At 43.5% G+C, this 22,824-nt stretch overlaps 1 protein-coding gene across 29 annotated transcripts in view; it reads left to right on the top strand.

Annotated features, from left to right (window-relative positions):
• Positions 1 to 22,824, top strand: part of CELF2 (CUGBP Elav-like family member 2) — a 543,470-nt gene that overhangs the window by 482,764 nt on the left and 37,882 nt on the right. For 15 of the 29 annotated variants that reach the window (XM_082238990.1, XM_082238994.1, XM_082238992.1 and 12 more), the window contains 3 exons: positions 3,510 to 3,589; positions 10,677 to 10,835; positions 16,107 to 16,170. In XM_082238990.1, the coding sequence (XP_082095116.1) occupies positions 3,510 to 3,589; positions 10,677 to 10,835; positions 16,107 to 16,170 (303 nt within the window). Of the gene's footprint in view, positions 1 to 3,509; positions 3,590 to 10,676; positions 10,836 to 15,906; positions 15,991 to 16,106; positions 16,171 to 22,824 lie in introns of all 29 variants that reach the window. The other 14 variants (XM_082238976.1, XM_082238999.1, XM_082238980.1 and 11 more) reach the window with 1 other exon arrangement.

Below are 22,824 nucleotides of genomic sequence, written 5' to 3'. Positions count from 1 at the left end.
TACGCCAGAAAATACAGTATTTCTAGCATTCACACAGCAACAGATCCAAACTTCAGTCTCTACATAACATCTATGTGATCTTGTCCCTGAAAAGGACATTATACCATCAGGATGTCTGAAGTCAAATCATCTAGCCATCCAAGAGATGTTGAATAGGTCTATTAACATTTATCTAGGGTTCTAGAATTTCACTTTTCCCTTCAAAGGTAGCACATTGAATGCATCCACACGAATTACTGGAAAATAAATGCATTGACAAACATCCACATTAATGGGCTTCACATGAATCCACTCACACCTTGAAAAGACGTGTTTAGTGATCAAGGTGTTGTGCTGGCTAGCCCTCCCCAGCCAAGCTTCCTGCTGGCTACACAGAAGCGGTACAGTGACCCTGCGCATGAATCAATGCCTCCACGCAAGGGAGAATGCTGGGCCAATCAGGATACCTCTTTGTGTGGAGGAACCCTAACCACATGGTTTGGATTTCCAAAGTGATATGCAAACTGAAACACAGCTATTCTGCAAAGCTTGCACCTTTCCCCATTTTGTGATGTGGTTCTCCAACCAAATTATGTTTACAGAGATATGTGCATTTTAAAAATCCATATGTTAGTGGGGGTGGTGAAGCATATACACCCTTGTGCAAATTAATTGAAACAAACAATGTAGTTTATTGTACAAAACTCACATATACATGTATAAAATTCATATATACGTACATTAGTAACGGATATGACCGCCACTATTTTTATTGGGGAGGAAAAACTCACTTACGCAGCACTTGAACACAGTTTGGCATGGAGTCTACTAGTTTTGAACAGTCACTGTTGTTTTTTGGATCCCTGTACCACTCTTGAATCAGCGCCTGAATGAGCTTCTCCATAGTCGTACAGTCTGCAGCACAGAAGTGACTTTTGCATATAGCCCACAAGTTCTCAGTGGGATCTACATCCGGGGAGTTCCCTGGCCAACCTGTATTTGCTGCTGTGTCATGAATTTCTTCACCACTTTCGATGTGTGAAAGGGGGCTATGTCCTGCTGCAATATCCCAGTACCATCAGGATACTTCTTTTCCAGCTCTGGAATAACACACTTTTGTAGAACCTCCATATATTGTGGCAAGCGCATCATTCCTTCTATTGGCTGCAGGCTTCCGACACCATAATGATCAACTGACTTTTTGTGTTCATTTTGAGTACAGATAGAAAACATGATTTGTTTCAATTAATTTGCACAAGGGTGTAAAATGCATTATAAATTGAAGAAAATCACCTGCAAGAATGTGTGCATCGGGCAAAACTGTGCACAAAAGATGTGTATATTGGGAGGAGTTGGCGCTGAAATGCTGGCAAATTTGTTAAAAACCAGCAAACTGATGTGGAAAACTAAACTGAAGACTGGGAAAAATGAAAAACAGAGAGAAACCAAAGTACACAGGGTTGCCCATGCCTAGTCCAAATGTAGGACCCTTCACGCTTCCAGCCCATTTGTATATGCCCCCCCCCCACTGTTTTAACGCTGTTCAGCATCCTTTCATTTTCCTGGCTTCTGCTTCTCAATACCATTTTCCTCCTTTTTTGTCCTCCCTGTCCTCAGCTTCATTTCGCCTACGCAAAGGGTGGGAAACCTTTGGCCTTGGCACAACAGCAAGGGCCCCGGGCCCAGTTCTGAAGCCTTCTTGGCAAGTGACCAGTTCAAGCCACTGGAAAGAGTGGTCTGCTCCTGTCCTAGCAGAAGGAAGAAGGGATGATAGAAGGGATGTCACAGAGAAAGAGAGAGATGGGCGCAGCAGAAAAAGAGAGACCCAATTTGGGCACTGGCCCTGCCTACTACCAGCATGTGAACCCAGACAGAATGCAACCCTCAAGGGGGTAGGGAGAGAAGCAAAAAGTTCCCCAACCCTGACCTGTACAGCGGTACCTCTGGTTACGTACTTTATTCGTCCGTTCTTAACCCGAAACCGTTCTTAACCTGAGGTACTACTTTAGCTAATGGGGCCTCCCACTCCCGCCACGCCTCCAGCACGCGATTTCTGTTCTCATCCTGAGGTAAAGTTCTTAACCCGAAGTACTACTTCCATGTTAGTGGAGTCTGTAACCCGAGGTGTTTGTAACCCGAGGTACCACTGTACTGCCATTTAACACAATTGTCTTTCGCAACCCACATGATTTTGTTTCTACACGTTTGTGAAATCATCTCATCCGATGCAATGCCATGATGTCGTCAGTGGTATCATAACACCATATATAATAATAAAATAAAATGGCGGCATGGAAAGTGGAGGCCAAGGAAGCATGAGCCAAGAGTTAGGGAAAGAGTGGCAAGACGAGTGGCGTTGAAGCAAAACACTGGAAATGAAAGGCTCTTTCAGAAATATGTGCCAAATTAGGTACATTCAGTGCAGTCCGTTTGTTTGATCATGCTTGCCACCATGCAGCTAGTCAGACTGATAAAGTGCCATGGAGAATCATTTTATCCGTTCGCCCAGGCTGGCAGCCTTCTATTTTTCCCCTGGAATTATGGCTGTCATTTTCTATTCACGATGCGGAAACAGGCGAAACTCTTTGCATTTATTTATGTGTTTCAACCAGCTCCCATCTTTGCGTACACATGAGCACGCTTGAGCAAATGTGATGGCCTGGATCAGACCAATTAGCTTTTAAGGTCATGTATTGTTTTTGGTAAGCATTTGCTACCAGTGTTTTATTTTGGGGTGAGTCAAAATCTCCTCCACCCAAACACACTTACACTTGCAGAGTTGACTGACAATAGTTTGGGAATTATTTAAAGTAATGTAACTTATGCCTCTTCCTCAGTCCCACACACCATGTATAATCTTAAAAAGTGTAGTCAACTTGAAACTTTCGTAGTGAAGTGCTGGTTGCAAAAGCAGCGGCCGCAGACCAGAGCCCAGCTCCCCACTAGTACTTTAAGCTATAAACGCACCATATCTATACAGTAATTTTTGCTGTGTCGTTGGTCAATGCTTAATTCGGTTACTAAACCATGTGTCCGTCCATGAAGCAAGCAGTCTTTTCACCGTGGCTTTAAACAAATAACCTCTAAGTTCCTGGACATCTTAAATAAACGACCGACAAGGAATAGGAGATACATCTAAAAGACCATCATTGGTTTTCAAGCCCTGATGCTTAGAAGGGTGAAGGGAAAACACCCCCAATGCGTTGCTGTCGTTTTTCTCACCCAAAGTCAGTCCCCCCCCCCTTCCTTCCTTCCTCTCTCTTTCTCTTTCCTTTCCTCCCTCCTCTCCCCACCCTACCAATCTATGGTCAGATCAGTGGGCCAGCATTCTGCTGAGCCAAATAAATTAGAGAAGTGGTTTTTCTTTTCTTTTTTCGGTTTGGTTATTTTTTTTTTTTAATTTTATGTACTACGGAGAACAGTGTCGTCTTGTGGCCGTTCTCGTAGACTGTGTTGGTTTAACAAGCGTCCAACCCTTCTGTCTTGTTGTTTTTTTGTCTTTCCTGCTCCCTGTCCCCTTGTTCCCACAGGCTGTGCGTTTGTCACGTTTTCGACAAGGGCAATGGCACAGAATGCAATCAAAGCCATGCACCAGTCTCAGACCATGGAGGTACAGTACTGTATCATCTGCCCTTTCTTTGTTTTTCTTTGTGCAAATGATTGAGAATGCAAAGCCATGCTCTCCCGGAGAAGATCAGACGCATGACAATCACAGACTTAAACTTCTGCCGGCTCCCTCCGCTCTTTTGTTTCCCCATCTCTCTGACATTTACTTCCCTTAATTGTCTGAGAATGTAGGATGATCTCTCTGCTGCTAGTTCACAATATGGTGGCATTCAACAGATAATAATATAGTTCGTTGAAATACCACTTTGCCCATCTGGCAAGCTACGTATAAATTTAACACACTGGATTTTCCTTTACATGTATATATTATTTTAAACAATCCTTGCTCCAGTCAAAAATTTGTACTGGTCAAGCGACATGGAAAAGGGCGGGGTTTGGGCATCCCTCACCCTGCATACAAGCATCTATTACTGTAGCTACCCAATGAAAATTCAAATTATGTCAGAAAACAACAAATTACTAGTCTCTCTAGAGAGAGAGCAAATATCTACTCCATCTTTGGCTTGCACTGAAAGTGTTTACTTGCCTAAATAAAGGTGCCCCCTCCCCCAACCCCAGTCTGTGATTTATGTCATGGTCTTTCAGAATTTTGCACAAAAGAGCCTCACCAGTCAACTATGTCTTATTCTGGATCTTCTAATTTAATCATTTGAGAATGCATGTTATATTGTATTATGTATACTGTATCTGTGTATTGATTATCTCCTCTAAAAAAGCATTATGGTGTTATGTGCACTTGTTTCTTGCTTTTTTTGTATTCTCTTTTCTTTTCAAATGAGGATTGTTCAGTTTCCTTGAATAATATCCCCCTCCCCTTTTGCAATGCTCTACTTTCCCAAAGCATGCTGGGTACTAAAATGAATCCCAACAGTGTGTCTGTGTCATTGAACTGCTTTGTATAATGAGCAAAGAAAAATATAAAAGTGCATGGAAATGTCACTGTCTTCTGTATTCTCCAGAAATATTGATATTGGCATTGCAAAGCTATTGTCTTTCCGATCTCTCCTGACTTTAGTTGAGATTATTTTGATATTTTATAATCAATGTGTTTTTCTTTCCAGTGCTATTCATTTTTAAGGCATTGAGAGTCTACATCTTTAGATGTGACTCCTGCCACAGAAAGGAACCCAATTGTCTTCACTATTAAATGGCATTTAAATAGAAAAGTGTTTCTGCGCACACACATTGATATAAAAAACAACAACCCAGGAACTTAAAAAAAGAAACCTCTTTGGGTTCAATGAGACACCCTCCCTCTTTTTCCGTGTCCTAAATCTTGTAATGTTAGCAATACACATTTTATTATGTATTGCCTCGAGAGAAAAGGGGAGGGGTATATTGACCTAATTTAATGAGGCCCCTGAACCCAACCTGGTTGGAGAAGATTTGAAATAGGAATGTATTAGAACCTCAGAGGTATGGAAGTTTGTTTATTGATATTAATTTATATACCGCTTATGTGCCAAAGTGGCCATTAAGTTACCTGTAACCATCCAGGATCATAGCACAACAGGCTTGCACAAAGCACAGTGGAACTGTCCCAACTTCTCCTCTTCCCTTCAGCATCCTGTCCACCTTCAAAGTCTGCACACAACCCCTAATTCTTAAAGCAACTTTGCCATCCTGGCTCCCTCTAGACACTTTGGATTACAACTCCCTTCAGGCCTAGCCAGCAGCTGTGACTGGGCCTGGTAGGAGCTATCACCCAGAACATCTGGAGAGTGCTAGGGGGACCGTGGCATGAAATTGTGCAAGATAATCAAAACGGCCACCATGCTCTTGCCCTAAAAAACAGGAAGATGTTGTCTGGGAAAGTGGCACCCCATATTTTGGCTTCAAAGTGTTAGAGGATGAGCAGGCCATTTCAGAACCAATGAGGAAACTTGGCCCATAGCTGTCAACTTACAGATTTGAAAATAAGGGACCAGCAGCCAAAATAAGGGGCCTGCAGCCTCACCTGTTCCAGGCACTCCAGTCTTCCTGTCCTCCTGCAGTCTGGTCAAACTCATGCTGGTAGCTTCAAGAACAGTATCCAACCAACTTTGTAACCAGAGGTTCAACTGAATAGAATCTGAATCACATGCACCACAAGGCCTATGCAGCCTCAACTTAAGATGGCTCCCCGGCATGGCTTTGCACGCAAAGTTTGCAGCAGCACATGCAACAAAATGGCGTCCAGCATTCAAAAAAACCCTCAGCTTGCATTAACTAGCCACACACAAGGGATGCAAGCTCCACCCCCCAGTCGTTCTGAGACTTCTTATTGGGTGAGCAACACAGCCAAGCAACACAGTTGGAGCCTCCCTCCTCCCTGGCCGGCAGAGAGGGAGGGAGAGGAGCTGCTTCCTTTGAAATTTAAGGGACATCATTTAAGGGACATCCATCAATAAGGGACAGCAGCGGGACATGGCGCTGGAATAAGGGACTGTCCCTTCAAATAAGGGACACTTGACAGTTATGACTTGGCCAAAACATAATGTGAATGGGATGGGGTGCCATTTTTAACGTGGCCTTTGAAAGACCTGGTGTGTTCTTATGAATTTCATCTATGTCTGATGATAGATTTTTAAAGTAATGTTCCAGCGTGTTGTCAATTCTCCCTTTGCTTTCTATCTTCAGAAATGGGCGGAACTCCTGAGAGTATACCAATGTCTTCTGAAAGAAAACTCAGAAATGGTTTTCCGTGTACTGCTGAAAGGAAAAGCACAAAGGCTGAATTTGACAGAGAGAAAGAATTAATGGGATGGAGACAGATGAAAACTGTAAAATTATAAAATGGGGAAATACCTGCTCATCTTAAGATAGTGAATAGGATGGCGGGAGGAGAGAATATATTGGTTTAGGTCAATATACTATTATGTTATCCCTTCCTTGGTTATTAATGTCAACACTATTATGGTAAAAGAGTTGACTTTCAATAGCTAATATTAAATCTGGACACTCAACCAGAAAGTATAATGCCGCTGGCACTTTGATTTCATGTTTAATGCAAAGAGAATTCTTTTCAAATGGAAGATTATATATTATGCAATCAGGTTTCAACTGAAATAGTGACGTTATTTTCTGTCCCTGATTTCATTATTTTCACTTCTTCAGTACACTCCACAATGTATTTTTCAGTGCAAACACGAAATACAAAATGATGAGAATGAAAATGTTCATAGGAACAAGTTTCCCCAAAAGTTAATGGCTTCTTAGATTGCTATTTAATCCCCTATGCATATATATGTGTGACAGACAGATATATATGTGAAGTTATGTTCAATTATTTCATTAGTCGAAGGCAACTAATTTTATTTTATTTTTTTATCATGGAACAAATTAGTTAGGGCAATAACAATTATTTTCCGATACAAAGCCACTGTGCTGTGTATGATTTCAATCTTTGTGATGTTTGTGCTCTTGAAATTCTGCCCTGATGAAATATGAAGCAGACTGGGGGGGAGCGGGGTCGGATTATAGAGTCACAAAATGCTGCAATATTGTTTTATACAATTTACTGCCAGTTAGCATTCATAAATACAATATTGGCTGTCATGTGGAGCTCAGAGCTGAAAGACTGTAGACTTGAACTGCTATCTCATATTCCTGTCCTTGAAATTTATTTCTGCTTCGTTTGAAAGAGATTTTAAGAGTCCTATTCATTCATCTGTGTACTGGGAGTACGCAGTAAGCTGCTTGTATCTCCTACAAAACCTGACATGAAACAGAATCCAAATTTGCCATGTTGCCTATTCTTTCATTTAAACTGGGGGAAGAGGGGAAACAGCTTCAATTTATATAGTGAATGCAAGAAAATATTTTTTTCATTAAACTTTAAACTGCTTGGAGGAAGCAATGATGATGCCTTGATGATGTCTCTGTAATCTTTACAGACCATTGTTTGATCACCTCTGTGCACCTAATTTTTACTTGTCCCCTACCCCACCTCCAAAACAGAAAAAACTACATTTTCCTACAGTCATTTAAGCAGATGTGATCCTGTGAGATTCCAGGGTGCAATCCATTGCCATTAAAATAGATGTTTCTGCACAGTTGTGATTGCACCCACCCACCCCAAACCATCGATTCCTACACATAATAATTAGAACGCCAGCATATCGCTGAGTTGCTTCTGCACAAGGCAAATTATCGCCACAGTTTCATCTCATAATTTTTTATTGTCAAATTGATCATCGTTCTACTATGGAGCTCTTCAGTGAAAAGCACGCTTTGTTTATTAATTTTGGTGGTGAAAGGAAAGAAAGAACAGAACTTCTCTTGCATGGTCTGTTGCTTAATCCTTAAAAAGTTTACTTGACATTACGACTGCTTAAGACTGCAACCTTAGACTTCCAAAAGAGACGGCACAGTGCCCAAGGAAAAGGATGCAGGATTTCAGCCTGTATAACCTTTGGGGCACTTTGAACGTAACACTAAACCGTGGTTTGGCGTTACATGAACAAACCTGCTTGTGCCTTGTACTTGCACACTCTCCCCTCTTTTATACTCCTGTGGGGTGCAGCAGGCATCTACTTCTGGTTTTAAACCAACCAGAGTTCCCTAATAGATCTGAACTTGGGTTCTCCAGTTAGTCTAAACCACAGAGTGGAGTTTATTCCCCCACCTCCCGATTTTGCTAGACTACAACAGTCAGCATTCCTGACCACTGGATATGGTGGCTGGGACTAGCTGGAGTTGGAGTCTAACAATATCTCAAGGGTTCTAGTTACAGGTAGGTAGCCGTGTTGGTCTGCCGTAGTCGAAACAAAAACTAAATTCCTTCCAGTAGCACCTTAGAGACCAACTATGTTTGTTATTGGTATGAGCTTTCGTGTGCATGCACACTTCTTCAGATACACTGAAACAGAAGTCACCAGACCCTGATATATAGTGAGAGGTTAGGGAGGGGTATTACTCAGAAGGGTGGTGGGTATGGGTGATTGGCTGATAGGTGTGGTAAACCTGTTGACTGTTAACGACTGCAATTGGTCTTACAGGAAAAAGCAATAATAATAATAATAATTTATTGTTTGTACCCCGCCCATCTGGCTGGGTTTCCCCAGCCACTCTGGGCGGCTTCCATAGAAACCAAAAATACAGTAAAATATCACAGATTAAAAACTTCCCTGAACAGGGCTGCCTTAAGATGTCTTCTGAATGTCAGGTAGTTATTTATCGCTTTGACATCTGATGGGAGGGCGTTCCACAGGGCGGGCGCCACTACCGAGAAGGCCCTCTGCCTGGTTCCCTGTAGCTTTGCTTCTCGCAGTGAGGGAACCGCCAGAAGGCCCTCGGCGCTGGACCTCAGCGTCCGGGCTGAACGATGGGGATGGAGACGCTCCTTCAGGTATACTGGGCCGAGGCCGTTTAAGGCTTTAAAGGTCAACACCAACACTTTGAATTGTGCTCGGAAACGTACTGGGAGCCAATGTAGGTCTTTCAAGATCGGTGTTATGTGGTCTCGGTGGCCACCCCCAGTCACCAGTCTAGCTGCCGCATTCTGGATTAGTTGTAATTTCTGAGTCACCTTCAAAGGTAGCCCCACGTAGAGCACATTGCAGTAGTCCAAGCGGGAGATAACTAGAGCATGCACCACTCTGGCGAGACAGTCCACAGGTAGGTAGGGTCTCAGCCTGCGTACCAGGTGGAGTTGGTAGACAGCTGCCCTGGATACAGAATTGACCTGCACCTCCATGGACAGCTGTGAGTCCAAAATGACTCCCAGGCTGCACACCTGGTCCTTCAGGGGCACAGTTACCCCATTCAGGACCAGGGAGTCCCCCACACACACCAGCCCGCCCCCTGTCCCCCCAAAACAGTACTTCTGTCTTGTCAGGATTCAACTTCAATCCATTAGGCGCCATCCATCCTCCAACTGCCTCCAGGCACTCTCACAGGACCATCACCGCCTTCACTGGTTCTGATTTGAAAGAGAGGTAGAGCTGGGTATCATTGCATATTGATGGACACCCAGTCCAAGCAAGGGGTGAGATGGCTAAAAACATTATACATGATGGTTTTATCATGTATAATGAGATAAGAATCCAATGTCTCTATTCAGACCAGGTCTCTCCATGGTTTTAGGTTTGGTAATAAGTTGCAATTCAGCAACTTCTCTTTCCAGTCTATTTCTGAAATTCTTTTGTAATAAGACAGCTACAGTGGTACCTCGGGTTAAGAACTTAATTCGTTCTGGAGGTCCGTTCTTAACCTGAAACTGTTCTTAACCTGAGGTACCACTTTAGCTAATGGGGCCTCCCGCTGCCGCCGGAGCACGATTTCTGTTCTCATCCTGAAGCAAAGTTCTTAACCCAAGGTACTATTTCTGGGTTAGCGGAGTCTGTAACCTCAAGCATCTGTAACCTGAAGCATCTGTAACCCAAGGTACCACTGTACTTTGAGATCTTGTATAGAATGTCCTGAGAGATTGAAGTGTTCTCCTACTGGTTTCTACATGCACGCGAAAGCTCATACCAATAACAAACTTAGTTGGTCTCTAAGGTGCTACTGGAAGAAATTTTATTATTTTTTATATCTCAAGGGCTGCAGGATCCCCACCTCTTAAAGTAAGTGAGCAAGCCAGGATCACGAACCATAGTTTCCTCTAGCTATAGTTCGCATTAACCAGATTTCCCCTCCCAAACAAGTTCAAGTATAACAAGAAATCTACAACTTTCTCATTCTTCCTTCTTTCCCTCCCTCCCTCCCTCCCTCCCTCCCTTCTTCAGAACCAACGATACATAACAGAACTAGCTTTTCCTCAAAACAGAGTTTCATTTAATTAAACTATTTTCATTCAACTAATGCTCACTTTAAACAATATATTAATGCTATCTCTAAAAAGATATTAAAGAGTGTCCTATTGAATGCAGGGCGTATCAAGCACTCCGAATCATTCCCTCTTTCGCTGTTGAGTTGCATAGAAATCCAAACTTTTGCACACCTTTACATGAGTCATTTAATCAATTAAATTAATACAGGTCATCTCAACATGGTTCTGTGGGCGGGGAAACAGAAAAAGAAAGAAAAAAGACTCATGTAAATGTATGCTAGAATGAATTTTTTCCCACCAATCTGTCCAATCGCAGGGCTGTTCTTCACCAATAGTCGTGAAGTTTGCTGATACCCAAAAGGACAAGGAGCAGAGACGTTTACAACAGCAGCTGGCGCAACAAATGCAACAGCTCAACACTGCCACCTGGGGGAATCTTACAGGTCTTGGAGGACTTACGCCACAGTACCTGGCTGTAAGTAATCATTAAATTTGATTATGAGCACTTTCAAAGCAAACTTGCGATACTTAGCAGAATATGTTTTAAGCATAGCAGGGAATATCTATTTCATTAAGCTGTCATGTAAATTGACAGCACTGTGTTAGGGACGGCAGCAAGGGCTGAAGAGAAATTTGGGGAAATGATCCACATGCATTTTCTCGAATTTACATGGTTACATTTCACATTCTGAATTTCAAATGCTGATGCTTAAGTGAAATTCTGAGTGAATGGTCAGTTTTTCAAGGTGCGGTATGTTCAGGTGTGCAGATATGAGTGTGAGTGTCAGAGAGCTGATCTATTTGATACTGGTACTATTTCAGTGGCAAATATGGTGTGGTTCACTGTGGTTTGTGCTGCTATCGTTTGTTGGTTTGTTTGTTCGTTTTGCTTTGCTTTGTGTTGTTTTGTCTGAAACACTCAGTTCTGCATATGTCTCTCCTTCAGTCCTGTCATACACACACACACACACACACACACACACACACAGCAACCAAAAACTATATTCCTGAAAGTTGAATATGAACCTTTCAGAGAAATTGAAAGATCCCTGACATTCTTAATTATATGTGCAATTCTGGCTAGTTTTTGGAATCCAGACCCCTTCTATTTGAAATCCTGTACATTTCATACATACATTCCCATGTTACCCTTCATTTTGAAATGTTCCCTCTGAAAATGGCTATTTGCAAAAATGCTCTGCAAGCTAACAGCACAATCCTACATAATGTCTACTCAGAAGTAAGTCCTGTTGAGTTCTGTGGGGTTCATGCCTAAGACCTTGCGGCCTAACATTGCAATTTCTCTGTATATTTACTGAGAAACAAGTCTCACTAAACTCAATGAAGCTTACTTTTGAGTAGACATGTATCAGATGTCACTGTAAATTATGTTTGTTTCACTCCACAAGGTCTCCTTCGCATGGCAGAAGGTGAGCAAGTTGATGATCAAAACTTTATTTGCACTTTGTAAGGAAAATGAAAAAGACAAATTTATTTGAAAAATGATTGGAGGGAGGTTGCTCACTTTCTGTAATGCAGAGATATGAAATGATGGATGCATTTGGATAAGAGTGTTCACTGTGATGCATTTGAGGGAGGAAATCTGCCCCTCAGTGGGCTGCAGGCTCCATATTTTAGCTGTGGGGATTTAGCCATCCTAAATGTCTTGCACTTGCACACATGGTTCAAAGCATGCATGCATCACAAACTTTAAAATCAGAGTTTTAAAAAAATTAATGTGCAAAAAGGCAAAATGTTCACATTTTGGAACTTTTTGCCAAAACTGCAGAAGATGTAAGGAAAGCTCTTCCTTTGCCTGTCCAGTCTGAGCAGGGATATTTCTTTATGTCTTGCACACAGAATTCCTGCCCACGTCTCTGTTGCATGCACTTGAATGGGTCTGTGTGTGCATGAAAACATCAGCCTAATATGAGCTGCAAAGGGGTTCTCCAAAGTAGCAAAATCTCAAACGTGGAAGGTTTTATCCCTGGCATCTGGGTTTAATTGGATCACATGTAGCAGGACTGGAAAATACCTTTGCTTAAGACCAGGGATCAGCAAACTTTTTTCAGCAGGGGGCTGGTCCACTGTCCCTCAGACCTTGTGGGGGGCTGGACTATATTTTGAAAAGGGGAAAAAAATGAATGGATTCCTATGCGCCACAAATAACCCAGAGATGCATTTTAAATAAAAGCACATATTCTACTCATGTAAAAACACGCTGATTCCCGGACCATCCGTGGGCCGGATTTAGAAGGCAATTGGGCCGGATCCGGGCCCCGGGCCTTAGTTTGCCTACCCATGCCTAAGACTCTAGAGTAGAGAACCAGCATCACTCACACTAGGTAATACTTGGGTGAATGGACCAGGGGTCTGTCCCATGACAGAAATGTTAATGCAGGAAGAAGATAGGCACTTAGACTACAATCTTATATGTACTTACCTGGGAGTGAGCTCGCTGTATTTGGTGAGGCTTACTTCTGAATAGACATGGGATAGCTCAGTCAGTGGAGCATGAGGCTCACAGGGTCAGGGGTTCTAGCCCCACATTGGGCTAAAGATTGCTTCATTGCATGGGGATGGACTAGATGCCTCTCAGAGTCCCTTCCAACTCTAGAATTCTATGTAGAGCTCAGGGGCAAAGAAGAAAGTTCTGTACGCAGAGAACATCTCAGGTTCAGGAAATGTCCCGTCTGAAATCTTGGAAATCTGCTGGTAGTCATTGTAGACTAGATGGGCCCAGTGGTCTGACTCAGGTTTAAGGAAGCTTCCTATGGTCTTCTGCATTATGCTGCTACTTGCAAGAGGAGCTGATCCTTCCCAGATTGTTGTAAATTTATTCTTCACCATCCAGACCATAGCTGTCAACTTTTCCCTTTTCTTGCGAGGAATCCTATTCGGAATAAGGGAATTTCCCATTTAAAAGGGGGAAAGTTGACAGCTATGATCCAGACTCCAAACCAAACGTAGGCCTAGCTAAGTGAAAAACAGCTGGGGAGAGAAGGAATTTGTAGGGAAGAATCAGAAGGCATGGGAGAGGTCAAGAAGAAGAAGAGTAGAAGAGTTTGGATTTGATATCCCGCTTTATCACTACCCTAAGGAATCTCAAAGCGGCTTACAATCTCATTTCCCTTACTCCCTCACAACAAACACTCTGTGAGGTGCGTGAGGCTGAGAGACTTCAGAGAAGTGTGTCTAGCCCAAGGTCACCCAGCAGCTGCATGTGGAGGAGTGGAGACACGAACCCAGTTCACCAGATTACAAGTCTACCACTCTTAACCACTACACCACACTGGCTCTTCAAGCACCCAGGCCCTCCCCAGCTGACCCACACCAGAATACCGGACCAAAAAAATGGGACATTCTGAGATCCAATCAGAAGTGTCCAGGATGTCCAGCTTAAATCAGGACGGTTGAGCAGTATGCATTACAGTGCTGCATATGCATTCATTTAACATATAAACTTTATATTAAATAATTGGATATGAACTGATCAAGTGATTCCTTTGTGCACATTTCTCTCTCTGTGTGAGTCGGTTCAGATACAACATTTCCTTCCCATCATCCAAGCCATGATTTGGAGTGTTGGGAAGGAGTACAGCAGGACAGGACAGGATAAACCAGGATGTTATAGAGTCAGGGTAATATGCACTTATATAAAACCACATTTCTACACTGTGTACGATAAACTATATTCTATGCAAAGAGGAGCTGAATACAATATTCAGATTTGCATTCGTTCCTCATTTTGCACAACTTATTCTCAGGTGTTGGGGGGCACAAAAAGCCTGTATTGGACCTCCCACTCCTAACCACTCAGCCACCCTTCCTCCATCCCCCTAGCTTCTCAGGTTTGCATTATCCAAATATTGCGTTGGATCCAGGCTATGTTAGTTGGCCTTAGTTCAAAGTGAAATCGGTGAAATAAGTTGTTCCCACAGGTTTCGATAGGAGCCGAGTTCACCTAACTGAGTGGATGGATCCAAACCATGTTAAACCTATTCTCACAGTAGGAAGGACTAGAAGCATGAATTTGTTTTGGTTTTTTTAAAGGAAATGCAAGCAGGGAATACACATAGCTGTGTGTGAAGTTAAGCCCACAGCCCCTCTCAGAATGGTTTGGTCTTGTGCTGAATGCCTTTAAAATCCTCCTTTCCCCCAGGTTCAGATCATAGCAGATGCTCCTTTACTGTGTTGATACAGACAGTTGCCGCTCCAGTAGAAAACGGTGCAAAAATGGGTCGGCGATATCTTTGCAGGGGATCGTCTTTTCATTGTCTGAGGAGGCGGCTTCCTGATGAAGAATTTTGCTTACCTTGAAAGGCAGCAGCCCAATTCACACATTACTCAGATGTGCTGCATTTCCATGGTGACAGCGGAGCAAGGTTGCGCTTCCAGCCCCCATAATATCACAGCTACTTTCTGCAATAATTGCATGCTGCACTTGATTTTCTGCAGAGGAAGCCCTCTACCCGTGCATCTGCTCATACGAACCCGCTCTCCGTGACTGTGCAGTCGTCTCAGTCACGCAGAGCCTCTACACCCACGTAGGTGCTGGCTTAATCGTAGGGATTTCTCTGCAAACATCCATGTGCAAGGTGCAATTAATTCTAAACGCAGGTGCAATGTAGGGGGCTTAAAGCTTGTCCCAGCTCCACAGTCAACAGGGAAATGTTGTGTGCGTGAAGAAGGCATGAATGGAGCTTGTATACAGCTTAACATTCCAAACTGTGGAATGCATTGCGGAGGGGTTAGACTAGATGACCCATGGTGTCCCTTCCAGTTCTACAATTCTATGATTCAATGGCCCTGTGAAAGATGTTGCCTCACCACACCATATGACTTTTTTGCATAACACGAGCAGTACCTATATCCCTTTTGGGGTAAGAATGTCTGGATCTGTGCATATCTGTCGCTAGAGCCTGGTCTGCACATGCCTGAATATCTGTACACTTGATGTCTGTACACTGAACGACTTGTATATGTGAATTGTATCCATTGAAAAAACAACGCATTTGCATCGCCATAAATGTTCTGTTTGTGGTGTCATGTCTCTAGTGGGCCGTTCACACATGCAGGTCACCACCTGATGTCGCAGTCGTCAGGTAGTAAGCATGCATCTGTGCGCATAGCGCTCTGCGTGGCTTCTTTGGTTTGCCTGAGGAAATGCAGTTCTGGGAGAAAGAGGGGCTCCTTATTTTAAGGGGTGCCCAAAATACTATTCAGCACGGGGTCCTCAGGCCCTTTGACTTAGCATTTCCCCTCAGGCATGCTGGATGAAGCAAAGTTGTGCACTCTTACCTGAACATACACCACAAAAGATGCCCAAGCGATAAGCCTCTGTTTTAAGTGGGGAGGTGGAAAAATAGACTGTGATTGACGGAGATGAGTTATGGTAACTGCTAGACTGCAGAGGGCAATGATTAGTCACGCTACGTCGGGCTGAAATAGATTTAACACCTGGCTGTTAAAAAGAGTAAATTGATTAATTGTTTTAAAGCAGCAATGTTATTGAGTTTCCCCAGTGTCTGTGTGTTTCTTAATAGAGATTAGACATTAATATGGATTTACAGCATCGACTCTGGGGACCTTCATTTCAACACCAGGCAGAAGCAAGAGACTGTATAAATGTAAAGGAAACTATAAGTATCCCAAATTTAATTTGATTCAGATAATTTTGTTTTAATCTTTAACTTGTTGCATTATTAACCTCATTAATGTTGTTGTTGTTGTTGTTAATTTGCAGCTTCTGCAGCAAGCAACCTCCTCCAGTAATTTGGGTGCCTTCAGCGGCATTCAACAAATGGCTGGTGAGTTGAGGCTTTCTTGTTAATCCATTTCTTCTTTTTCCCCCTCCTCCTTTCGTGTTGCTTCTTTGTCGTTTGAGCTCTGTCCCCACGGGGTTTTAAGAATATCCAGCCACTTAAGAGAGCTTCCACGTGGGTGTTTGTTGTTGCATGGGTACTGCTCACGCATGCAAAAGTTTTTGCAGTGTTTGAGGGTACCAGTAGCATCAAAATGCTACCCCCAGCACCAACATTTTACCCAAATTTACTCTTTCCACCAGGCATGTCCAAAATCCGTTTTGGGGGCCTAATCTGGCCTGCCAGTTGATTTAATCTGGCCCACATGGCACTATACAGTCATACCTCATGTTACGTCCACTTCATGTTACGTTCTTTCAGGTTAAGTCCCACGGCAACCCAGAAGTACTGGAAAGGGTTACTTCTGGGTTTTGCTGCTTGTGCATGCGCAGAAGTGCAAAATAACGTCATGTGCAGAAACGGTGAATCACAACCTGCGCACGCACAGATGCGCCACTGCGGGTTGCGTTACTTTCATGTTGCGAACGGGCCTCTGGAACGGATCCCATTCACAACCAGAGGTACCACTGTATATCCTGGGGTCAAATCCTTTGGGGTTAAATGGTTTTTTTAAAAAAACAGCTTTGGGCAGCCCTCGCGCATGTTCCCTTCATCAAATCTGGCCCTCTTTGACAAAACTTTGGGCACCCCTGCTTTCCACAGTCAAACCTGCGAAGTTAAAACAAAAACCAACACCTATTGTCAGTTACTTCTCTGTGACCCATTTCCAATATTAATCCTCTGTCTGGAAGCACCTTAAATTTAAGCATATGGCTTGATGCTTCAGGGTGCGCAAGCGATGCCTATCGTCTTGTGCTGAATCAGTTTGAAATGTCTCCTCCGGTTTCTGTTCTGCAGTCAGTTGCCTTTTGTTTCCAGAGTTGTCTCTTAGCAAGCAATGTTAAAAAGAGCTTTGCTGCAGTCGGGCTCTCACATTCCACTTCATCCATGTAGCATTGTCCTCTAGCCATTGCTTGTCCCACAGTTTCCCTATGCTCTGAAAATCCAAGCCGGGGAGAGACATCGATAGCATATAGGGAATCGCTGGATTTGGAGAGCAGGAAGTGTTGGTATAAGCTTTTAAGTATCTTTAAAGTGTGTATTTATGAGTATGTCTAAAAGAAGGAAGTGTGCAAAATAGCCCCTGTTCTCCTTTTCTTGGCCGCTCACCCATGCTAACACCTAGTGGTCGGGAGACCTGCTCCTCCTTGCTCCTGTTTTGTAGCTCTTGATGCATATTCCAACAGAGAGAATTCGGTGAGAAGTGTTTGCGAGTTCTGTGCAAACAAGTTCATGATAGTCTCGGGCAACTTCGATAATAAGAAACAGGTATAAGAACGTCGTGACATTCTTAAGGGCATCTGAAATTACAGAACCTACCTTTTGATGACATGTGCCCTGGTGCCCGTTTACAGCCACTGGAAACTAACTAAAGACCTTTTGGATTTCAGAAAGAAGTATCCTGCAACATTACAAAGAAGGGTATAGTTTTGTTTTGTTTTATTTTAAAGCACATAATCGTTTGGTCCAGGACCGGGGAGGGGAAGAAGGGAAGAAGCAAAAGAAAGTAACTGGAAAGCAAGGAAGACAAAGGATAACTTGAAAGGCATTTAGGTGGACGGCTGCTCAGTAATGAACTGTGTGCTGGTAGTAACCAATGTATAGTGATTAATAAAAGGTCGTTCCAGCTGGGTGACCCACCATGCTAACTTAACGTGGTGTGAGAGGATTGTGTTATGAGCACAGATGCGCATTGCGCCTGCCATGCAAAAGTGTTGAAAGCCTATTTGCTGCCCCTCTGCACGGTTTGTTTAACATTTCTCACAAAAGCACAAACCCCTCCCTTAGCCCCATTGTCATCAAATTGGCGTGGTAGTTTATTTTTAATTATGCTCTGACTAAATCAGCAAATTAGTGGTGCTTCCCTCCAGCCTCGCAACGCAGGAAAGGGCTTAAGCTATCCACGGTTCCTCCCTTTTCTCCTCCTCCTCCTCCTCCTCCTCCTTTTTCTTCTTTTATTAATGCTTTGCTTTTGAATGGATCTTGAAGTACGCCTATGAAAAAGAGATGAGCTACTCCCCATTGGCACTGTGCGCTTCATCCTTACAATATGCCATTATTGCACTGGCACCAGAGACTAATGCAGAATCCGCTGTCTGACAATATAAATTGGCCCACAGATGACAATATCTCTGAGTTATTTTCTCTGGCTCAGATCCGTTGGCAAGCACTTGCGGCTTCTATTATGTTACACTCATAATCTAGCACAGGTTTTTTTTCTTTCCCCGTCATCAAAAATATATCTTAATACGATAAACAACATTTTCACAGTTGGCGTTTTTTGGAACTGGCTTTGAGCTTTAAAGGCTGCCGGTAATGTTTGGCTTTGGTTAGCCCTGTAGAATGAATGAAGAATGAAGCGACGGAAGAGAGAAACGGTGCTGGAGATTTTCCTGTCTAATACAAGTACAGCCATACTGTGTCGCCGGAATTATGGCCCATTGTTGGAACAGCTTGAGACCGGTTCTTCCGATCCCCACATTTTACTGCCGTCTCTGCCAGTTTGCTACCAGTGGTCTCTTGACATAGACTTCAACTTTTCCAAACTTCCTCAACACCAACTTGCAATATGGAGCCCCTTTTCGGTTTCATTTTGCCAGATTATTATCTTCCAGTTCTGCTGGTCATTTCTTCCACTGCCGCCTCCCTCCCTCTTTGCCTTCCTTAAAGTGACAAATAAAAGGAAACGTTGGTGCCACTACTGCAAATCATTTTAGGAAATGATGTGCACAACATAGATTAGATCTCTGGGCGGTGTTTAGTAGTAGATTGGCATTGCTTTCTGGTTCCCAGTTGTTCAACAATAGCAACAACAAAATGAATTTTCCCACTTAAATTAGGCTGAAATGATGGACATTTTGGGGTGACCAGGTTGTGGATTTTTGTGTGAGCTCAGTTCTGGTACTGAAAACAAACTCCTAGACACTTGTGTGTCCCCAGAGGCAATCCTAACTCTGTGTCTTTGGCTGGTGTTGTTAAGAAAAGTTTTCTAAGGAAACGAAAGGATTGTCCTGCCAAAGTATGCAATATTGTGCTTATTGTTTTAGCTGTTTTGCCCAATTTGTGTGAATGCCTACATTATTCTCTGAAAGAAGAAAGACTACAAAAGTAACAGGTCTGTGTGTGTGGTGTTTTTTTTTTTAGGGGAGGGGAATTGATGCAATATTGTTTCCTTTCCCTCCCTTTAAATCAAAGTCGGATAGAATTAAGGTATTGTGAAAGCGACCTGAAAAATGGTCTGTGGTTAGACTAAATGCTACCACAGCCAGTGGCTGGTCAATTGTGCCTGATAAGCATTATCACTTGGGAAATAGTGATTTGTGGCTTAAAACAGGGCAAGAAGTCTCCCTGAATGGAGTCTGGCCCAAAAGAGGTTGCAGAACTGACAGCAGCTCACTGTGACCCATTTGCAAAGCATTTTGAGGAGGAAATCGCTTGCATCCCCCGGGATCCTGACTCTTCTGTTACAGCAGAATCTGGATGTTCAAGGGGTGTCCAGAGCCCTGTTCAGTCCTGTTGTGTTGAATGAGTTTCAGTTTGTAAGGTTCAAGGATGTGGACAAGGTGCTTGGATCGATCAGGGCGACCACTTGTGCTCAGGACCCTTGCCCTTATTAGATGCTAAACACTAGCAGCGAGGCAATTAATGCCTTCCTGCAAGAAGTGGCGGTCCCTGCCTGCTTGTTGCTGTTGTTGTTTAGTCGTTTAGTCGTGACCGACTCTTCATGACGCCATGGACCAGAGCATGCCAAGCACTCCTGTCTTCCACTGCCTCCCGCAGTTTAGTCAAACTCATGCTGGTAGCTTCGAGAACACTGTCCAACCATCTCGTCCTCTGTCGTCCCCTTCTCCTTGTGCCCTCCATCTTTCCCAACATCAGGGTCTTTTCCAGGGAGTCTTCTCTTCTCATGAGGTGGCCAAAGTATTGGAGCCTCAGCTTCAGGATCTGTCCTTCCAGTGAGCACTCAGGGCTGATTTCCTTCAGAATGGATAGGTTTGATCTTCTTGCAGTCCATGGGACTCTCAAGAGTCTCCACCAGCACCATAATTCAAATTTTGGACTTTGGACATGCCTGGGCTAGGTTCTTGAGTGGGTGGTTGCAGATTGCCCTGCCTGCTTGAGGGAGGCTAAAACTACTCCTCAAGAAGTTTCCCCTGGAATTGGAAAATCTTAACTACCAGCCAGTGGCCAGTCTCTGCTTTGGGGGCTAGGTCAGGAGTGTCCAAACTTTTTTCAAAGAGGGCCGGATTTGATGAAGTGAACATGCATGAGGGCCAACCATTTTATTGAGCTTTTTTTAGGGTTGAAGTTGAAGTTGGTGACCTTTTTAGGATTGGAATGGTTGAGCAGGCAGAACAGAGAGCAAGCAGAACGGTGGATGGGAGCAGGACATTAACAGAGGGCGGCAACAAGAACCTAATGTTGGGCGGAAGAGAGAGCAGAACGCAGAACGATCAGCGGGATGGATAAAGAGTGGGGTGCCTTTGCTAGCCAATCAGAGGGACGTATAAAGAACAGGACGTCTAAGCGGGCCACTCAGAGATGGGCGCCTGTGCGAGCAGAGCAGTAGCCGGACAACAGCAACAGTCCACCGCTATAACAGGGTCCTAGAGCCGGACAATGGATGCCAGCATGCAGCGGGAGGGTAGGCTATCCATAGCATGTGGATAGTTAAAGCTATGGTTTTCCCAGTAGTGATGTATGGAAGTGAGAGCTGGACCATAAAGAAGGCTGATCGCCGAAGAATTGATGTTTTTGAATTGTGGTGCTGGAGGAGGCTCTAAGAAGATGGACTGTAAGAAGATCAAACCTATGCATTCTTAAGGAAATCAGTCCTGAGTGCTCACTGGAAGGACAGATCCTGAAGCTGAGGCTCCAGTACTTTGGCCACCTCCTGAGAAGAGAAGACTCCCTGGAAAAGACCCTGATGTTGGGAAAGATGGAGGGCACAAGGAGAAGGGGACGACAGAGGACGAGATGGTTGGACAGTGTTCTCCAAGCTACTAACATAAGCTTTACCAAACTGCAGGAGGCAGTGGAAGACAGGAGTGCCTGGCGTGTTCTGGTCCATGGGGTCACGAAGAGTCAGACACGACTAAACGACTAAACAACAACAACAACAGCACGTGGATGCAACAACCATAAACGGACTTGCCTGTGGGGCCGGATGAAACTTTCTATCGGGCCAGACTTTGAACATGCCTGGGCTAGGTTCTTGAGTGGGTGGTCACAGATTGCCTTGCAGGTATCACAACTCAAGTTGTGAGATAAAATAATAATAATCTCAGATCTCCGATTGTGCTTGTATTTTAACCAGCCTGCATGAGTGACTCTGCAGTGGTGCTACATGGCTTTCCTGTGAATGTGCTAATGGGCCTTATGAGAGGGTTTTGCAGCCATCCATCTGCCAGTTTTTAACAGGCCTGATTGGCAAGCGGCTGTAACAACTGACATCTGTTCGTGCTTATTGATATGTAGATTTATGGTAATTGCTCTGAACAATAAGACATGAAATTACCTAAGGTGAACATTAAATTAAATTTTCATGGCCCCTCTTCCTTATAAATATGTTGTTGTTGAGGTTTTTTTAAAAAAAAAATATTACATTTCAAACAGGCATATTGTGCATCTGTTATGAACATAATTTAATTGTATTTTTAATCTGCCAAGCTGCAAAATCAAAGTTGGGATTCTTGCTGTCCGTAATATTGGGCAAGTTTTGTTAGCTTACTGGTAGATACAGATTACCGAACGCGGAGTCAGATTCCACTTTTATTCGCGACGTTTTTCTCGCATCATGAAGATTAAGAGTTCTTTAGTTTCCAGCAGCTTATTCCCAGAAGGCAGAAGGGGTGTGCGCGGCTGTTTGCGCCACTCTGTCTATCAGGCTGTGCTTTAGAGTTTTGAGTGATTTGCATTTCTTCAGAGAGTGCTGCGTTTGTGGAATGTTCAACAGTTTCAAAGAAAAAGGATCACATTATTTTCTGTCCGGCTCTGCTGTGGGATGTAAGGGAAAGGCGGTGGGGAGGGGGAACCAAACACCCGGGGTGCAATGTGAAAAGTGCAGGTTCAGGAATGCGAGACAGGCAGCAAGTGCGGCCCGCGAAAGTACAATGCAGTCCCTTCCAAGGGCTGGGAAATCATTGCATTGCCTTAGAAATTACCGTATTTTTCAGTGTATAAGACTAGGTTATTGTATTAAAATATAATCCAGTGAGGAGCGGAAAATAGAAAAACAACTAGAACTAAACCAGGCCAGGTGGAAAAACCACTTGCCCCCAAGAAATCTTCCTTAAAGGGAAAATGTTCAATGCACAAGAAGAAGAAGCCTAAGAATGTTAAAATGAGACGCCGAAAATGGAAAAATGAATTTCTCAAAGCTATTTAAGCTGTTGGAGAATTCAAACACAAAGAACTCCAGTACAACAACCCAAAATAAGAGCCAAAGCCCGAGCATATTAAAAAAAAGGGTCAACAGGTTAGGCCTCAAAACCTAGTATTAAAATATTATGCCAAAAACTTGGTGTCGTCTTATGTACA

This window comes from Podarcis vaucheri, assembly GCF_965113315.1.
Source record: "Podarcis vaucheri genome assembly, chromosome: 10".
In the NCBI taxonomy this organism is placed as follows: Eukaryota; Metazoa; Chordata; class Lepidosauria; order Squamata; family Lacertidae; genus Podarcis; species Podarcis vaucheri.
Note: the sequence above shows the minus strand (reverse complement) of the source record. Positions and strands in the feature narration are given on the sequence as shown.